Source organism: Xenopus laevis, chromosome 9_10S, assembly GCF_017654675.1.
Source record: "Xenopus laevis strain J_2021 chromosome 9_10S, Xenopus_laevis_v10.1, whole genome shotgun sequence".
NCBI lineage: Eukaryota > Metazoa > Chordata > Amphibia > Anura > Pipidae > Xenopus > Xenopus laevis.
The window spans coordinates 1,077,251-1,098,279 of record NC_054388.1 but is presented as its reverse complement, the minus strand read 5'-3'; the positions used below and the strand labels follow the sequence as shown (position 1 = coordinate 1,098,279).

Below are 21,029 nucleotides of genomic sequence, written 5' to 3'. Positions count from 1 at the left end.
TATGGAACTTAGTTACCATCAAGTACAATGTATTGTTTATTATTATAGAAAAAATACAAATCATTTTATAAAATGAGAATTATTTACTTAAAATAAGCTCTATGGGTGATGGCCTTCCTGTAATTCAGAGCTTTCTGGATAATGCATTTTTGGATAAGGGATCCCATACCTGGTCAAAGAGAAGACGAGAACTTAGTCTCAGGCATCATTTTAGATAAAGGGGCAAACTACTGCCCCAGGGTTCTTTAAAGGGTTACATTTCTTTGTTTTTTAGCCAGAAGTTGGGATCTCTTAGTGCACATAATTACATGTGATAATCCAGTGTATTCATAAAGTCATTATTAGCAATTAATTAATGTATCAGTGAAATGACCATGTATTTGTCCTTCATGCAGGTTTCAGAGAGAACCTAAGATGTGTCTGCCCTAAACTGCCCCTGTATAAAGCAGCAGATAAAGGTTGTGAAAATAACATTTCCTACCACTTGTAGTTATATAAGTTGTTTTGAAAAATATTACTAATAATCATTATTGTTTTAACAACTGATTTTATAGATGAGATCACACCTGGCCAATCCTGTTTGTCATGTTCTGCCAGTTGGAGATAAAAAGAGCAAAATTACTTCACTCCATCCTCACCCTCCCGGAACTATTTGTTTAATCTGTGGATACCATTGAAATGTTTGTGGAAAGGTGGAGCCCATCTAATCGATGTGGGCGTTGAGGAATTACAAATCCTTACAGACATACAAATTCCATTCCATGGAACCAGCATCTACCTGTTTTGGAGACCTTTTGGGTTCCTGCTAATTTCTCTGTTTAGATCGGTGGCTATAAGTGCAGCTTTTTACACATTGGAAGATGTTGCTGACAAAGCAGAAGAATCTCTACCAAGAAAGGTTTAAATGTTTTTATCAATAGGTCCCCAAACACAGGACAGTCAAGCAAGTTAAAAACCAGAGCACACACTCATTGCCATTTGTAGAGATCCATTTGTCTGACCTGAAGATCACACAAGAAGTGCAGTCTTATAATCAGCCAACCAGGACAATTTGGGACAATGTATAGTCATTTAATGGGTTGAAGAACAACTAAATCTGGCTTGCACTCATTGGTTGGTCCATCTGGGGTTCAGGTAGAGATGCACATGTTGAGAATTGATAAGACTCGTATACATAAAAGTAAATAAGAATTCATGAAAGGAATTTTGGTATTTTGGTATTGACACCCAACCTATAACCTGTGGGGGGTAATTCTGGCATAAGGATAAAAGTTTTTTTCCCAGTTTTGGTCTGACCTGATGGAGCAAGTTCCAGACCAATTATACCTGAGCAAGAAAAAACAGATTTGAGGGAGTGTCCCACTAATGAACATTGATTAAAGGAGGTGCCAATGGGGATGACTAATACTGGGCAGAAGTCTTCACCGTACATGAAGTGTAACACACAGAGATACAACGTGACGTTTGTTTAGGATATGTTTGTCTTTGTTCTGCCTGATGTAAAACCTCAGACCTTGCTTAGGCTTTGTCTGTTTTTCTGTTTATTTTTAATCAGGACAGACTTGTTTATCCTGAATTTGAATGTTCAAACTTGTAATTGGGTTAGGCACAGAGCATTGCAAGTACTGTATTATCATTGAATCATTATGTTTGGTCTAATACAGTATTTAAACCTCACTCTTTATTTCACTTGGTAAATATATGTGACATTTACTCACTATATGTAGAGTCTAAGGTCAGGAGTGCTGTATACAATAAATATCTGCTTATTTGATGACATTGCCAAGCAAGGAGATGTTTGCCTGATTTGACCAGCCAAACAATGCGCCAAATTTTGTTGATTAGATTTGAGCCAACCATTAGGTCACATTAGGGTCCAATATAAGCCTTTTGGGAGAAGATCATATGAACGGGCTGATGTGGTCGTCATATGATTTTTAAAGCCACCCAGATGGTCAGACAGTCCTTCATACATGGGTCAATAAGCTACCAATTCATTTTGGAAGGACCAAAATGGCAGTTAATATATAACAACCTAGACAAATAAATGATCTGGTCTTTTATTGTTTATCTGAATGTTATATAAATAAATTGCACCTACAGTGTACATTTAGCCACATGAACATTTCAATTTGCAAAGTACAGTCCTAACAAATGAACCCATATCCGAGCAAGATATTCTTCTCATGTTCTTTTTTATGATAGGTGCCTTTTAAAAGTGGGTCAAGTGCTCAAGGCCACATTAGATAAAGTAAAGTAAAGTGAAAGAGAAGTGTAATTTGGGAAAGGTTTCTTCACAAACAGGTCTCCAAGTCTCTCCATACTGGAAGATGGACTGGTAGTGATCTTCCACCAAATACAGGACATCCAAGGTTATTAGAATAGATGTATTTATTATAAAGGTCACAGGTATCTTTAAATATCAGGAACAAAAGGGAATAGACATATTTTAACATTTTGCAAGAACAATTCTCACAACATCAGAAACTTAACAACAATCACAAAATAATTTTATCTTTGGAACATCAGCAGTGAGCAGGTTGGACCTGAAAGAAAAAGTCAGTGCAGGAAGGAAGACTCGGTTCCACGTCACTTCCGTCAAGAACACACTTTTCTGAACTATGTTTATATCTTGGATTCTTTAGGGTCTATGGATTGCATGTCTTAAAGGGGTGCAGCCGATTTACCACCTTAATTGGATACTGTATTGGCTGACTGACTTCATATACAGTACCTGAGAATCTGGCAACCTGCCCTAAGGTTCTAAAACTCTAAAAATGGCCGAAAGAATTTGTTTTAGAGTAAAAAAAACACACTTTTTTGGTTGTGTTGGAAAGGATGTCTACAAAGCAGTAATTCGTTGATCCTATTCTTAAATAGGAGGGTGATACTCCATATACATGGTGACCTTAAAACTTAAGGAAGTAAAGTAATCCTAAAGATACATCCTTGCCAGCAAGACTTGTCTTCTTCTATGTCCATCTACAGTCTAAAAAACGTGTTTGTCCTTCCTATAGCACTTCCAACTGCCAATAGGACAAAACCATGTAACATACCTATGCTTAAATATCTTCTTCTCAACAACTTCTCTCTTTCTGTCTCATCGGAAACATGTTCCTTGTGCTGTTTGAATTCTATCTGTATCCTACAACATTTATATGTATCCATTCTCAATTACCAGATCGTATTCTTTTCTCCTCCATTATGGGCCTTTATTTCAATATCTTAATACAGTGTTACTCATACAGAACTGTACAATTTGTTATTTAGCCACAAGGGGACCATTCCCCAGAAAGCTTACAATCTAAAAAAAAGGTTTACCTAAAACTCAAGGAGATAGACTTGCAGAAACACATGAAAAATTGATCAGCAAATGAATGTAGAGCAGAATGAGTGCTCAGATTCAGAGAGGCAGATCTATGGAAATTTGAGAAAAAATGTGTCTAGAAATGCAAATATGCAGGAGAAGGTTATTTTAAAATATTTTGGAAAACTGGAGTCATTATGGTTTACTGACTATAGAAGTCAATGAAGATTTTTTCTAGTTAAAGAGCGATAATGTGGTTTTCTTTTCTGTGAAACCCTTTCCACGACAATATGTGACCGCTTAAATTTGCTTGTGCTCAAGAATTAAAAACATGGGTCACCAAAAAGTGTGTTGTCCCTTTTTATTCCACTCAGATTCAAAATTGATCAATCTGCCTCAAAGACTAAGATTTAAGGATTCTCCTACTCAAGCCAAATGTCACAGCTGAGGTTCTAACACAAGATTCAGCCGAGTCAGGAATAATATTTAACATCTGTAAACTCCCGCAGTCCAGTGAATTCTAAACTGGTACGGCACATCCTAGTTGGGTGTGCAATAAGGATTTATTCATCTGTTATTTCATATGTTTATATAGAAAGGGCAAAAAAAAAAACCCTTCCTTCCAATTCAATTGTCGCAGGTGTCTACACTCCAATTCAGTCCCCATGAATACAACACTGCCTACATTTGGCAGAGCTGTATTCATAAAGGGGGAGGCACAGAGGTTTAACTTCCCCTACCTATCCCCTAACTTGGGTGTCAATCAGATGATGGCGGACACAAGCCACAATTGGGCCTTGTATTTATCAACTCCCCAATAGCACAAGGTTCAAAGAGCAGCCATACTCTAAGCAGAAGGGCTCTGGTCACAGTAAATTAACTGAATGGAGTAATCTCAACTCAAGGTGTACTGCACCAATTTAGAATGTCCATTAAGGAGAGCACCTATCTTTTTATACACGTTGGGAACAACACTGAGTTATGTTATCAGTGTTTTTTTATCTTCAGTCCATAGGCAATGTCCAGTCCATAGGAGGTTATGTCATGAACAGTTTATGGGTTGTTCCTTGTCTAGTAACCTTTAGTTAGCTGTTAATACACTTCTAATTGGTAACTATGGCAAACTTTAGACTTTTATTACCCCGTAAATGTCATTAGTGCTTCAAACCTTTCCAAATATCTCACCATCATGTTTAAGTGTATGTACCCCTTACAGAAGGTGCTAGGTCAGAAGAGACATATCTACAATATCTTACCTACTTACTGTACACCTTCTGAGCTTGCCAAGCCTGTAGAGTCTCTGGTGTATTAATCAGTCCAGCAGTTCCTCATTAACTTTAACAACTCCACTGATTTTGCTCATTTCATTAATACAAATGAAGATGGACAGTCTAAAGGCAGAGACTGCATCTATGTTTCACCAAGTGTACAATAACAAATTTTAGCATATGTAAACAGAATATAGCTTTATCACACTGGGAAGAGACAGTCTTCTTCATTTTGTTTCCATTCCCAGTCCTTTAAGTTTGGCTCTAGTCTTCACAGCTTTTTGGGTATTTCACTCACTTTGGTAGATATCACCCTTCCATTGACCATATCTTGCACTAGTGTTGTGATTTTCCGATTAGCACCTGAAGGAACAAAGTCAACCTACTTTATAGATAAACATTAAGACCTTTGGCACACAGAAATATTCTTCTATCATGTTCTCCACAAACTATACTTCTATCATGTTCTTGAGCTGGTGGAGAAGTGCTGGACCATGTCATCTAAGTAGTTTAATTGAATGGCTACAGCAATTGACATTTTGGTCACTCACCCTGGATGACATCTTATTGACATAAATGAGAAGAGTCAAAGGCCCTCGACAGGGTTGGTTATTGACCAAAAAATGTGCATGTCAATGGGGAACTATCTGCATATTTAATGTGTCATAAGAGCAAAGTCAGTTTCAGGTGATAAAGATACATCAAGCTCAACTTTCTATCATGGAGCACCTGAATATATAGCTGGGCAGATTGATGGCTGATGTTATCCCTATACTACTGGAAACCACAAACTATTCATTGGTTTAAAACTAAACAGTGGTTCCAATGGAATTCTTTATATCACAGCTGAAAGTATGAGGACATTGCAGGTCTTCTAAAGAACATATGGTAAATAGCTGTTTGATAGTCAAAGCTATGTCAGACCACTTGAGAAGAATATATACGCTATTTGGACATATGTGCAGCCCCACATTCACTATTTCAGGAAAGTGTACAGTACAGTGGGTGTGACAATTTTTAATTTAATTTTAAAATATATTCATTTTATTACTGTGTTATAATAATGTCATACATTACCTTCTGAACTGCCTGGTCTTCCCCTACAAAAAGAGACAATATTAACATTAGTGTGACTAGATAACACTTTCTACATCATATTACCATATTCAAACAGTTAAAGGAGAACTAATAAATGGTTCAGTACTGGATCCTCGATTACAGTCCATTATAAATAATGATTATAATCAATTAACATTTGTTGCCTATAAGGGCAGTGATTCTGTAACCAGAATAAAGCAATATTCCCTACACATAACTGATGTGCTTATGTTGGGGTCAGTACATTCTATACAAATCTATAAAGGGCTGTGCTAATAAATACACACATGGATTTGGTGGTGAGCAGGGCCGGATTTACATAGCGGACGCCCCTAGGCCCACTGCCATTTGTCGCCCCTGTCCCCTCCACTTTATTTGTGCAAATTTTCATGGAGATTGTATCTCCTGTGCATCCCTAGTGTTTTTGAACCATTGTGGGTGTGGTTGGGCAGCATGCCACCCCCCTAAAATCCTGCCACCCTAGGCCCGGGCCTAGGTGGCCTTCCCACAAATCCGGGCCTGGTGGTGAGTTGAGCTCATTTTGACCATACAGTCTGAACATTTGGAAATGTATGTCAGGTTGGCATCTTGTTTTAGCAGACCACCTTGTGATCCTGTTGCATTGAAGGATGACATTTACATTTTGAAAACTTCATCTATTTATGCCCTTTTGGGTTCATGGTAAATAAGACGATGGGGAAGCGATTAGGAGCTCTTCACTTCCTGCACTTCTGATTGTAAAAAAGAAATGAATGGAACAAAGGAATGTGGCCATGGACGTGTTGTCTGTCTGTATAGTATCTGTTTATTTGGTTACAATTGTGTACTGAGCCGTGTCGGACTGGGATGCCAGGGTCCCACCAGAAAGGCTTAGACCTTGGGCCCACCAGGAAACCATAGACAGTGGACCTTTCCAAACTATTATTCCTCCTCTACTCACACAACCTCTTTATTCTCCTAGTCTTTTATATATTCTCCCATTATTAAGCATTTTCCCAATAAATAAATAGGGAATGACCATGAAATGACCCACTAACACCTGGGCCCACAGGGAGTTTTCCTGGTATCCCAGTGGGCCAGTCCGACACTGGTACTGAGTATTACCAGTGTCGTCCCACCTTGTTGAACTATTGCATCTTGCTCGACAGGTGTTAATAACAATCTACCCTTGTTCGCTCAACCCTCTCAAGTACCATTATTTTGATTGAAACATCTATATTCCTGGGTGGAGATCCTGAAACCATGTGTTATGTGTGTGTGTTGGGGTGTGGTTTATTGATCTTTTAAAATACTTTTTGAGCCTGTCCTGATGGAAATATGCAATTACCTCATCTTGTTTCCTTCCAGAAGCTCCCTGTATGTAGCAATCTCATTCTCAAGGCGAGTCTTGATATCAAGAAGAGCCCGGTATTCAATGTTCTGTCGTTCAAGCTCATCCCTCACGTTACTCAGCTCAGCCTCCATTCTGCATATCGTCGACTGCATCTTCTGAAGCTGCTCTGTTGAATTGGCCTGAGTTTCAGCTAATGTGCCTTCAAGTCCATGTTTCTGAGAAGGGCAGAAATGGTATTTATTACATATGATTCTGGATACAAGGTGTGGGTATATGTATTTCAGACCCCTTGCCTGGTGTCCGTGGCACATGCTATGGGTGCCTTGGGCTAATGTATGTGTTTGCTAAGCATATTGCTAATAAGTGCATTTTCTGAATGCCACCACTAGGGAAAAAAACAGATACTTCCAGAAGATATTCTAGCTTAAAGGTCCAAACCTGAATGGATGGATCTTCCTTTTGGTACCTCCATCAATAGCTTTCAGTATAAGGTACAGGTATGAGACCTGTTATCCAGAATGGTTGGGACCTGGGGCTTTCCGGATAAGGGATCTTTCTGTAATTTCGACCTAAGACTACTAGAAAATCTAGTAAACTCAATAGGCTGGTCCAGTAAGGATTAATTATATCTTAGTTGGGATCAAGTACAAGATACTGTTTTATTATTACAGGGAAAAAGGAAATATTTATTAAAAATTTGGATTATTTGATTATAATGGAGTCTATGGGAGATGGCCATTCCGTAATTCAGAGGTTTCTGGATAATGGGTTTCCGGATAATGGATCCCATACCTGTACACCATTTGTCCATAAAATTGTGATTGTGTTCTCTAATATCTTTAGTACATATGTAATTGAACGCTCCAAACCCCAGTTACATTCATTGGGGGGGAAATCATTTATCTTCTATATAGTGGATATCCTCAACTTGTTTGGTCATTTCTAATTGAAACCATTAATGACTTTAACATGAGACGGAACTACACTAAAAGCCTTATTTATGACAAAAAGATATATGTATAAAAAATGCATTGTCATGCTTTCTTAAAATGATAACATAAAAGATAAAGTTCAGGCCCTCACCCTTCTCATCTCTCCTTGCAGTTCAATCTCTAAGGTCTGTAGGGTGCGTTTCAGGTCCTTGATCTGGTTTCTGCTGCTCTGCAGGGCCTCTGTGTTGGATCTCACCTCCTGCTTTACGGTGGACGACTGGAAAGATACGTGTTGCACACACTGTTTACTGACACTAATGGAGCATGTGATGGAACAGCAGATTTAATGTTTGGAGTTAAGAGGGTGAAGTGTGCTACTCATCTAGTAAAGCTTAGCAAACAATCAACAGGTAGCATCTACTGCTCAGCTATTTTACTTTACTCTATTTTACTTTATAAACAGTAAATAGCAGATTAGATCACACATTATCCCTGGCTCAGTATTTCCATGTCCTTTATTAAATTTGCATTCAAACAAAACATTGTCATTTTTACATGAGAACATCCTAAGACTTACACTAAGAGCTACATTTTGAGAATGGTGCTAGGAGTCTTGCTAGCAAGGGGATAGTGCATTCATCTTCTCATAATTGTCACTGCACCTCTACTACATGGAGTTACTTGGATATCTCCTGGGGTGGCCAGAAGAAAGCTTGGGACCCTAAAAGTTTGTTGGTGAAAGTCAGCATCAAGGAAGGCCTCGATGAAGTCCAGAGAGTAGAAGCATCTGCAGCCTCCATTTCTGTGCCTAAAACTTCCAGTGTGTTGGACACATAACAATACATGGGTCTTATGTTGTGGGTTTCCCTTGCATGCTAACACATTTATACTATATTTTCAACCCCCTAAGTAGGCCACATTGTAACTTACCTACTTTTTTACATTTATTGACAATACATAAAAATGAATCATATCTTGTTTTCACTGTATTTATAGAGGCGTTAAAGTACCTGCTTACTGTACCAGTCTTCAGAATCCTTACGGCTCTTCTCAATGAGCGCTTCATACTCCTTTCTTATATCTGCTATGGTCTTGGCCAAATCAACTGATGGGGGTGCATCAACTTTCACATCTACTGAGGAGCCTTTCTTCTGAAACTGGGCAAGCTTCATATCCTTTGGTTTAAAGGAAAGGCAAAGAGGGTTATTAAAAGAAGTGTAGAAAATAATCGTAGCAGGGGATGCAGGTATATATGGCCCTGGCCTAGCCACACGCCAGTATAAATCTCAGAAAAGAAAGTATTGCCAATACCTGTATTTGATTTCAACGGGGTGCTCCCACTTTTATTCAAGGTGCTTCCAGACACTTAACAATGGATCAAATGATCCATTGTTAAGTGTCTGGAAGCACCTTGAATAAAAGTGGGAGCACCCCGTTGAAATCAAATACAGGTATTGGCAATACTTTCTTTTATTAAAAGAAGTGACCTTCTAATCATGACTGTAGACTTGGAGACAGCTAGCTAAACCATATCTCTTACCTCTTCATGGCCCATCCGCATGTAGATCAGTTCTTTTCTCATTCCTTCAACTTCCATCTCCAGGTCTGTCCGTACAATGGTGAGATTGTCCATTGCTCTACGTAAACTCTCCAAGTCATCTTCCAGGGCGGTGCGTATCGTTTTCTCTGTGTCGTACCTTTTTGGAAGAGCAAAAGAGATATTTCTTGGCAGCTGAAAGCCAATGTGTGTTTTCATTTCATTCTTCTCATTCTTTCATTCCGTTTCATTCATGTCAAATTGTATTTGTATGGAAAGCAACACTTGTAAAGGAAGTGTTTTGGCCATATAGACAGTGCCATTTTCTTGTCCATTCATAAAGAAGGATGAAAGTTGAAAAGCTTAATTCATGAGCAAATGTTTATAAAGATTAAAAAAATATAATGCTGTGAAACAATAGAATGTTCTGCCCATCAGCAGGGATAGGATACAGAGAATTGGATCCTTAATGCATAGACCATTACTATGCACACCGAGATTATTGAAGAGATAACAAATGAAGCACATAGAAAGCAGATGCACGTAACATGTAATTTTCCCATATATATGTGTTCATTTATATGGGAAAATTACATGTTACGTGCATCTGCTTTCTATGTGCTCCACCACCTTGTTATCTACCAGGTGGCCAAATCAAATCAGCTGCAATTGTAACATAAAAACATAACTTATAATGGACAAACAGGTGTTTTAAAGATGTAAAGGTAGCCGAGGGCAGCAGACTAGTACAATAGGGAGGAGGCAAGGGAAAGGAATTCGTAGAACAGGAGGGGTACAGTATGTGTGGGCCTATGAGCACTGTGCAACTGGATGGCTATAAAGGCAATACAAGAGAAGACATGCCTGAAAAGAGGACTTTTATAATCACTTGCTCTAGGGAGAAAGTAATTACAAGGTTTTCTGTTTATGTTGCAAGAGGCGTAAATATTCCTTTGAAATGCAGGTAAGATGTACAAGGTTAAATTCAATCCCTTAGCCAAGCAGGCGATGTTTGACATCTGGTGACTCCAAAAATGGCATTAGAAATCAGTTGTGTCAATGGCTTCAACCCTCTAAGGCAGGCGTCCCCAAATTTTGTCACCCATGAGCCACATTCAAATGCAAACAGAGTTCAAAAAAAGGCACCTGCTTTGAGACCACTAGGAGCAACATCCAAGGGGTTGGTGAGCAACATGTTACTCACGAGCTACTGGTTGGAGATCACTGCTCTAGGGTAAACCTGGAATACCACCATGTCTGGGCTAAGGGTTGCCTGTAACCCATCTGCACACAGTTAACCAGAGCAGGCTGAAGTGGTGCATTGGCGCTGGAGCAAGCTAAATGGGAAGATGTGTGGGATTTAGCTTGCATCCATAAGGGGTTATTTACAGGAGCACTAGCATGTGTGGACGCTCTACAATGGACCCAATAGGGAGCACATATTGTACTGATGCAATTAAGGTACTCCTATACTTTCACATGGTTTCCAGCTCTCCATCTTGTCTCTGCTGATGAATGATGTGCAACTGCTCCTTATGATTCTGGGGACCCCGAGCGACCACCCTGTTTCTGGTGCTAGTTCTAAGGTTCCAAGAGCTGGTTGTGTCAAAAACGTATTTCCTAAATTGCTTTATTAAAAGCAAGTGGATGCTTACCCATTATACTTTAATTGAGGATGTTGGAAGTTATAAAATTGTTAGCACTAGCTTGCTAAAAAAAATAGCAAATGCTAAATCACTCCCTTTTTTTCTCATACAGAATTTGGTTGGAATGGTTCCTAGTGTGACCTCATCTGTGATCTTCATACTACATTTCTAATTAGAGTGCAACATTCATGTAAAGGGGGATTTGGCAGCAAAGACATGTCCCCTCCTAGTCTGTGTTTACTGCCAATACCTGTCCCATGACTTGCTGTTTATCTGTCTTTTCTTTCTGCTCTAATTCACTTTTAATGTTTTCACTGCACCGAGGATTAATTATATTTTAGTTGGGATCAAGTACAAGCGACTGTTTTATTATTACACAGAAAAAGGACATCATTTATAAAAAAAATTAAATATTTGATTAAAATCAAGAATGTCCTTTAGTTAATTCTTCCCGACATATGGAGGCAAATTCTGCTGCCACAGAGAGAGTCAGTAGTTGGTTATAGATGTCAACAAGCACAAATACATCAATTATAGAAGGAAACTGATGTGTCCTGGGCAGATAATGAAGGTAATAAACTGCATATTTATCTTAGAAATAGCTAAGCCAGTCATGGGCCAAATGTTTCAAAATAGGCATTGCAGACACATAAAAAGTTTCATTAGATCTCCAAAGGCGACTTTCACATCACTGTGTGTTCTACACATGTTAGAAACATATATTTGCCCACAACTTGTCTGTGAAACTAATGCCACATGATGACTTTTTCCAGCAGAACATTTCCTAGGTTAGGGTTAGCGGAACATTTCCTAGGGTTAGTAGAACATCTCCTAGCTGAAGACCTGCATCAACATGCGCCTACTTATCACCCCACATTCTATCCCCCCAACAATTCCCAATACCTACAACAGAGGGTGACCAACAACAGCAGCAGAGCCATGAAATATTAGGTGAGGTATATTAATGCTAGGGGAATGCAGAATAGTTGGCCACCACCTTAGGAGTCATGGTCAACCTCACCTCAGGGTTCCAGCAAAGTGATGTTCTTCTAAACATAAATCTATGACTATCCTCATACATTTGTGGGCAGGTATCAAGATAAGTACTAAGCTCTAAAAATACATTGAGGTTCTTATATCTTCCTGTATTTATATAGACATGTTATATTTTGGCACTGTAAAATTTAATATTTTTAATTCTCATGTATTAAATCGCATACAGAAACCTATTCACTATTGACTGTTAAATAGTAGGGACATAGTAGAACTCATAAAAGTTGGTTCCCTGTACCCACTCCCTTCCTCTTAAACAACAGGGTGTGTTTTCAACAGGTAGAATATATAATAAAGCATTTAGGTCCATAAAAAGCCTTATAATTGAGTTTTCCACAGCACCTCAGTGATTAGGCAGATTATGTGGTTACATCATGTCTGCACCTATTCAGGAATATACATTTTTATGGAATGTATGATGGAATGTAACATCATGTCATGAAATCTGTGAAACAGAAGGAGTTCTAGATTATAAACAAGGATATGATATGCAGAGGCTCGGGCACATTCAACCCTCACTAAAATCTTTGTAGCTACAAGTGGGTAGGGGCACCCCCATCCAATATTCAACGTAGAAAAGAAACACTGTAGATTGTAAGCTACTTGAGCTGGAGCTTTATATATATATATATATATATATATATATATATATATATACAAATGATGATGGTGGTGGTGGTGATGATGATGATGGTTCTCTAATCAGAACCTTTCCAGTTGATGTACCTTAAGATGCTCTTAAGAGACCTACTATTAATGCATTTTGTGCCCTCCTGCTTGTAATTCGTTTTATATTCCACAAGTGGAGAAGACACGGTGCTATCTGTTTCCCTTGCATCCATAATGGAAACACAGTGTTATTTGCTCCTCATAAATTGACTACTGTCTAAGGGCTATAAATGAATGTTAAATAATAGGCATCACTGTGGCAGGGGAGACATGCTGCATTTGTGAATATGAAAGACTAGGAAAGGGTTTCGAAATGTATGGAAAACAGCAGTAATCCTGGAAGGGAAGCCAAGTTTTGCTCCAAAATGTTCCAATTGTTGTAGATCCGTGTACTCATTGCATTTTATGGGAAAAAGATCAATATTATCCATTTATGCAGTAAAAGATTGAGAAGACAACTGGTCAGCTGATTAATAGAAGAACATTTGCAGTGATTCAATGTATTGACTTACTTGCGTTTGAAGGCATCATGAGCTAATTTTGCATTTTCCATCTGTAGTTTTATCTTTGCTCCATTCATGTGCCCATCTAGGAGCTGTGGAATAAATGTAAATAAAGTCAAATTTTGGGTTCTATTGAAATTCAGCTTCTACCGAACCGATAAGGCTAGACCTTTTTTATACAGTATATTCGCTTTTAAGAACAAGTGAATCTAGCACTTACACATATACATTAGCCTGTAACAATTGCAAATGTAATTGTTTATAATATACATTATACTGTATATATAGTGGATAATATAACTCCGACTGTGTCAGTTCCACCTCTATTCTCTTAAGAGTTACATAACCTGTATCAAAGCATTACACTTAACTCCTTGGTGACTTCTAATATCTTTACATTTGAACAGGGGTACATTATTCATTATAATCTATAGATTTCTTTATTCAAGTGTTTGTCTTCAGGAAGTTTTCTTAAGAAGCCCACTTTCTCCTCCTGTCTGTTCCACATGTCCTCCTTCCTGCTTGTCTGTTCCCCCTACACCATCTCACCTGTCCATTCTCCTCTGCTGCCTTCAACCCATCTATCCCCTCTGTCTACATTCCACCTAGAAGTTCCACCTCTATTCCCACCAACCTATTCCCATGTGCCTGCTCCCACCCATTCTGTCTCTGCTCTTTCCCTTTATCTATTTCATTTCATGAATGGCATCTTCTGGTGAAGAAAACACAAGATGTGCCATTAGCCTTGGTGTAGAGAAATTGAAAAATAGACAGACAAAAGCTTCTTCTCTGCTGCAAATTCAGTGTTTTTATGTCTTCATTAAAACGTTCTCCTTTCCTGATGTAATTAAGTCCTGCAGACATCACATTTGTACTTTACGTGTGGGAAGCTTTTACTTTTTGAAGTTTGGTGTGATGTTGAAGGCGTCGCTCTTTTATTTGAAGCCAAAAGCACAGGCAAAATGTGTTAATGCATGTATTTGTATAATAAGCCTACACAGAGTGATAGAGGGTGGGACTCGCATACAAATGCCTTGTAAGCATCCAAGATAAACATCACGTCAGATCCCCAAGTACATGCCGCCCAACATCACCAAATGCTGCAACAGTCTCGCACTATGTTGCAGATTAATGCCCACTTTGTTACTACAACATAATCCCTTCCTTTCACATACAATGCAATAGTATACTCAACATTAAACTTTGTAAGAACAGAAATGCAATACTTTAATGGATCTTTAGACTTTGTACAACTCATATTGCAGACAGAAAGCTCATACCAGTCAAAACAAACAAATTAGTGTTAAAAAAGAAGTCCCATCCATAATGTGGCATGACAAGGGATCTGCGGTCTTTAGTAATCAAATCTTAAGGAATCCATTCCAGTGCCCTTTCCATGACTAGAAGTTGAGTTTTTTTGGGTGCCTGTGAAAGCTGGGGTAACAAAGGCTATGCGTCCCTCAATATTTATGATGGGTCAACAGCATTTTTCCAATAGAAAGTGAAATCCCTATGCATAGAACTACAATAATCCAATCAAATGTAGCAATTACCCCAACCTCTTCATATAAAACCCATGTGGAAGCACTGGGCTTATGGCACATTGGACTTCACAGTTGAGGGCCAAAGAGGATACATTCCACTGGCTTGTGCCACTACTGGATTTGTTTATAGACATTTTATGAAAGACAAAGCCTTTACATAGGAAGACACGTCTACTGAAGTTTATAACTGGGGAGCACAGTCTGCTGCTCTTCATCTACAGTGAATATGAATGTCGTCAGACTCATTTTCAAGAAGAAAAATCCTGCTCATTACATCTTTGACCAGCTAAACATGCTTGTCATGTTTGAAATCTACCTGTGTGTATGGCACAAATAGAGTCTCACTAATCCCTTTAATATTTATTGAGTCTAGACACAAACGTTCCCTGCCTTGTGTACATAAACCTCCCAGGGTCCCATTATTGCTATAAATTCCCAATTGTCTGTGAATGAAAAGTACTGTAGTTCTAGTGCATTTCTTATTTATTTTCTCATAAGTTGACAAGGCATTGGTTATTGTGTATAGGGAGCATTTCTTTAGTAGAAGCAATATGCATTAAGTGAGTTTATAGAAAAAATATGATAGTAACCATCATTTTTCAAAGAGTGTTCAGAAGAGTTTTAGATTTACCTTGATCCAACGCAATATGTACAGATAGAAATAGAGATAGAAATAATCAGTAATCTATAGCCTCGTACTTTACGGTCAGTTTAACAGAATGTTAATGTAGTGCAGGGGTCCCCAACCTTTTTCACCATTGAGCCACAGTCAAGTGAAAAAAGAGTTGGGGAGCAACACAAGTATGGAAAAAGTCTCTGAGGATGCCCAGATTGACTGTTCATATGTCCCTATGTGGACTGACAGCCTACAAGAAGCTCTGTTTGGCAGTATACTTGTTTTTTATACAACCTAAACTTGCCAGGAATTCAAAAATAAGAACCTGCTTTGAGGCCACTGGGGGCAACATCCAAGGGGTGGTTGAGCAACATGTTGCTCACGAGCTACTGGTTGGGGATCACTGATGTAGAGTAAAGGTGGCCATACACAATAAGATCCACTTGTTTAAGGAGGTCACCAAACGAGCAGATCTTTTCCCGATGTGCCCACCAATGGCAGGGCGATATCAAGCCATAACCTTAGGGCCGAACAATCGGATTACAACTAAGAGAATGGGTGCTGACAGGATGAGGACCACATCAACTAGCCGATGTGGTCCTCGATCGCCAGAAAAATCAAACCTCCCCGATCGATATCTTGGCCGGATATCAATTAGGGAGACCCATCAGAAGCTGCCATACACTGGCAAATAAGCTGCCGAAACGGTCTAAAAGACCTAAATCAGCAGCTTTAATCTGCCCCTGTATGGCCAACTTAACCCCAACTTGCAATGAACATATATTTTCCCTTTGATAAACTTTATTTATGAATAGATAACGTGTTCATCATCTGTATATGCTCTGCCGCCATGAGCTAAAGGCAGCCTGATAAGGCTATGAATTAATCAACTGTTATCAAACAAATGTCACTGTAATTTTACTACAGAAGTCTATTTGTCCAACAAAACACATACAGTATATACATTGAGACAAGAATTATTATTCAAGGCTCACACGCTGGAACATAAGGCATGAACATTTCATTCAGTCATATTTCTGTTTGTATATTGATTAAAATATCCTTCGGTGACTTCAAATAGACAATAAAAATATCATACAGATTCTACAGTAATGGCTTGTTATCGATAACACACATTTAATTTGATGGCATTTATAAGCTCCGGCGGGCAGGACCCTATTATCTCTTATGTACTTTGGTGTGCCTGACGCTCGTTTATTTGCCTTATGAAAAGCCTTCTAGAATGTTTTAGAACTGTATGTAGTAAGGAACTATTTATAGACAATAGACCATGTTTTGGGGATTTTTGGAAATCCTCCATTTCTCTGCCTGCTGGGCGTTTGGCACAGGCTGTTATATTAAAATCAGTCTATTGGGAGACAATGCCACCCTTGGAATAGATTATACAGCTGTGACTAATCTTAATACTCTAAATTTAAGATCCATAAACAATATAATTACTGAGCAATGTCACACCTTATCTATGTGTTAATGTGGAAGGAAGAATGTCCAACCACAGTCTATTAATAAAAAAAGAATGCATTCATCTCGTGGATCCTGTTTATCTCCCATAGGATACAACTGCCTGTTATTTATTACCTTATTTCATCTGTACAAACACCTTGTCAGCCCTGGGTGAAAGATTTGAGATACAACAGCTCTGTGCCCTTCTGTTTTTTATTCATTTAAGTCCAATTGCTCCATTTTGGTTTGAGGTCAAATTGGCCTTAAGTCAAACATCCCGTAGAGAGGAGCATAATGATACCCCTGCCTGAGTTGTCCCTATTCTTAACACCATGACTTCACTATCTACTTGTCCTTTATAAGATCTCTACAATTTTCTGAAAACTTTTATTATTAATAGCTAGAAAGGGCTGTAATGAATATTGAGTCCCCAGTGCAGACAATGATCAGTATATAAAGACACAAAAGGCTTTCATGTTTCTCTCTGATGATATAGAATTTGCTTAACAAATTGTACCAGCTCATAGCCTCTTTGTGTTTTCTTCCTCTGTAGCTGCCCATTTACATCATTATTTTATACTATGAGACACCGGACCTCATATTAACTGGGGAGAAGCTGCAAAAATGAAAAACATTATGATTTGTTTTACCCACAATGCAATGAGGAGGTTCTAGAATTTGAGCATGAGCAGGCCTGCTGCAAAATGTTATGACCTTCGTAAGGTGCAAACTGTCCCAATATAGGTTTGGGAACAAATAGCGTCGGCATTATTATGTCACATGGCTTTGGCGGTACACATATTTCTTGTAGTTGTTATGGCTGATATTCAACTGATACAAAACAATTAGCTTTTAGTGTATAAAACACTCATGCTATACTCATTTATAGAAAGACAATGCATGTGTGTACTCCTCCTGTCTGGACCATAGTATGCACAATGTTCTCTAGGCCCCTGCCCAGGCCTCAGTCAGTTTTGAAGGACTCCAACAAGGGTTCAGAGAACCAGTTACATCAGAACTTAGACCTAGAATCCTTCAGTTTTACTACAACACAAGTTGGGCAGCACTTGAAGTTTGGGAGAGAAAAGAAAAGCTCATTCTACCATTATATTTGATGGGATCATCAAAACTTGATGTGGGGTAGTTTGTGGGTCAAGAGAGACCAAGGTTCAAGGTTGAAACTCTTCCACCCAACATTCCTAATGTAAAATTAAGAACATGACATGTGGTTGTGTGTTTATTATTATTTGCAAACCCCTAAATAAGGTCCCAGCATTTACACTATTAGGATTGAGTCTTTATAGAATAAAATCACATGGACTCCATTTTATCCAGTGTCTGTGTTGTTTTTGCTCCCTAGATATCTGGCTAGGCATCATCATATTCAATAATAACAGAAACAAATTTCACTTACTTCACCACAATTCAATCTTTGGCTTTGGTTCCATTATTATTCAGTATAAGGCTAAATGGTGATGCCTAATCAGACATCAAGGGACGCCGTTCCTGTCACTATACAAGATACTGTTACCCATAAAGCATTGCCCATTGGTCAGATGACTGGGGACTGGTGTTAGTCTCTTTCCAATTACAACAATAGGAAGGACTGAGATATCCTCTAAACGTAGAGTTGCTGAAATTGCAATGGTCTTTTCTCCAGAGAATTGTATGAAAGCCTCACTGAGATTTCCATTTGTTCCTAATTGAACACACCCATTGCTCCATCTCTTCTGTTCCACTTCCAACCCCTTTGTCCCATTCCTCTGGAAATGAAATATGCTCTGTGTTGTTAAATGAACAATCTGAAAAGAAGAGAAATAACACATCCTTGCAGATGCCATAACTGGATGGTTGTTATTATGGGAAGAGCTGATGCCGACACGTGACCAATGAAGACATGGACCAACCCAGTTGTAATACCTATTAGTGGTTCAACTGTTGTACTGTGTGACATCCCTAAAAAGACCATCACTGTAAACCACTAGAAATATACAAGGAAGCATTTTCCATATGTTCCTAAGGCCTGTGATTTCTCTGAACATGAAGCTTAAAATACAAGACATTAAAGATGTAGTATTTCCCCATGTTGCCGGACAATGGTGCATATGAAAGTGTATTTGTTGTTATATCTGCAGGCTACTATTGATATTTCTCTTCTGTGTTCATGGCTCATCATGTGTTACTTAGTAAAGTAAATAATCAAAGCAGGAGATAAGCTGCACAACCCAACAGAGGCCTGAAACTTTGCTGAATGTGAGCGTTGTGAAATTGCACATATCTTTCATTCTTACAGGGCATTGTGGCATGTACAAAGATCAATGTGACTGTGATAGCATGCCTTTTCATAAGAAGCAGACGTATATTTTGCCTTTAGGGTACAATGGTACCAAACAAAAGCCCGCTGTTGCCTTTCCACCCACTGATTCTAAACACGGAATGGGTTAGAAACACAAAGAACACCTGTGAGAAGTCAAGAAGCACATACCTGAGATTGCAGCTCAGCGATGGTCCTCTCATACATGCTATAATCCCGTTTGTGCTTCTGAGCCCTGTTCTTGTGCCATTCCTGGATTTTAGTTTCCAGACCAGTATTGGCCTCTTCCAGGGAGCGGACTTTTTCTAAGTAGGAGGCCAGGCGGTCATTTAAGTTTTGCATTGTCTCTTTGCCATTGTGGGTGGTCAGAGTGTCCCTAAAATCCCTTGTATAGTCAAAGGCTCCTGAACTGGAGGAACATGAGATGGGCTTGGAGATCCGGCTCTGGATTCCATTGCTGGCGCCGTGTGAACTGGAGGAGCTGGAAGAGATTCTTACTTGAGAGAAGCTTTCATTGAAGGAGGACGATGAGAAGTGGAAGTTAGAGTTGAAAGTCATGATGGCATCAAGTTGGAGTGCGTCTCGGGCATCAGCTGCCAGTACAGTTGCTGTATAGATGAAGAGTATCTTTGCTTGTGTACTTTATGTCATTCACTGGGGGAGTTGCCAAGCAATGCAAATAGTATTGTGTCATCTCTCATTAAGTACCTTTTACTATTGCTCAAACCTGGATCTCCCTGTTATTATTTTCAATAAGAGCCAAGCCTCCTACTGACTGTTGTTTTTTTTTTAACTCTCTTTCTTTTTATACACTACAAGGTGTGTCTGAGGCTGAGACTGAATTCTTATTGTAACCGAAAACAAGCAAGCAAGTTTCTCGCTCATGTCACAAAACATTCTTCGTAGCGCTTTGCTGTGCCTGGCAGAGAAGAGCAACAATTAACCCATTTTCTACCAGGAAAAGTACAGCGCTTCCAGTTTTAACATAAAGAGGGCTTTATACAGATTTTATTCCAGAGCTGAAAGCTCGTTAGACAAATATTACTAAAGATAGGTACAGACTTTAATGCAGCCCAGAATTTTGCATCTGCACCACAGAGCTCACAATCTAAGTCACGCAAAGGCTTGCTGATCAAAGTAAGATAGGTTTAAAGTAAAGCTGAAGATAATGTCTTAGCAATAGAAAAGTGTAATGGTAGAAACTGTTATTTTTAGGCTTCCTTTGTAGAGTGACAGCCAATCACAGGGCAGGTTCTTCTAACTTCATCCCCAAGGAACTTGACAAGGCTCCAGTGGATGCTCTCAAAGGGATTATTTGTTTTTATTTATATACCAGGCTACAGCTTAGAGCTTATAGGTTCAGCTTGGATAGGAAACGTATGATGTTCCATCTGCTACAGAACCATCTGCCTACTAGTTCTGCTAAGATCAGGCCGGCAGAACTTCTGGAATTTCTGTCTAGCTACTGGCAGAAGAATGCAAACTTCTAGGGTACCTTCAATTTAAAGTTCTCTTTGTACTTATCTAATTGAAATATTTAGAAGTGGGTGTATAATTACTCTCCTTTTTTTCTTTGTTTTCTCTGTTCTACAAAAGACTGGTGGATTGTCCAGTTTTAGTATTCTTGTTGTGCATTTACATGGGACATTTCTTTGGATATTGGTGCACCGCGCCACTTCCATCACTTTGGCCACAGGCCTAACCCCTGTTACGCCCTTCACTGGTTACCACTTTCAACGGCTCCC

General features: G+C 38.9%; 1 protein-coding gene across 1 annotated transcript; it reads right to left on the bottom strand.

The window, feature by feature from the left end:
* Positions 1 to 2,373: 2,373 nt before the first annotated feature.
* Positions 2,374 to 20,054, bottom strand: krt23.S (keratin 23 S homeolog). Its single transcript, XM_018237947.2, has 8 exons — positions 19,456 to 20,054; positions 13,356 to 13,438; positions 9,479 to 9,635; positions 8,949 to 9,113; positions 8,090 to 8,215; positions 7,001 to 7,221; positions 5,653 to 5,675; positions 2,374 to 4,938 (listed from the first exon to the last, which is right to left on the bottom strand). The coding sequence occupies exons 1-8, from the start codon at positions 19,840 to 19,842 to the stop codon at positions 4,847 to 4,849; spliced, it is 1,254 nt and encodes a 417-aa protein (XP_018093436.1). The 5' UTR covers positions 19,843 to 20,054; the 3' UTR covers positions 2,374 to 4,846.
* Positions 20,055 to 21,029: the final 975 nt, after the last annotated feature.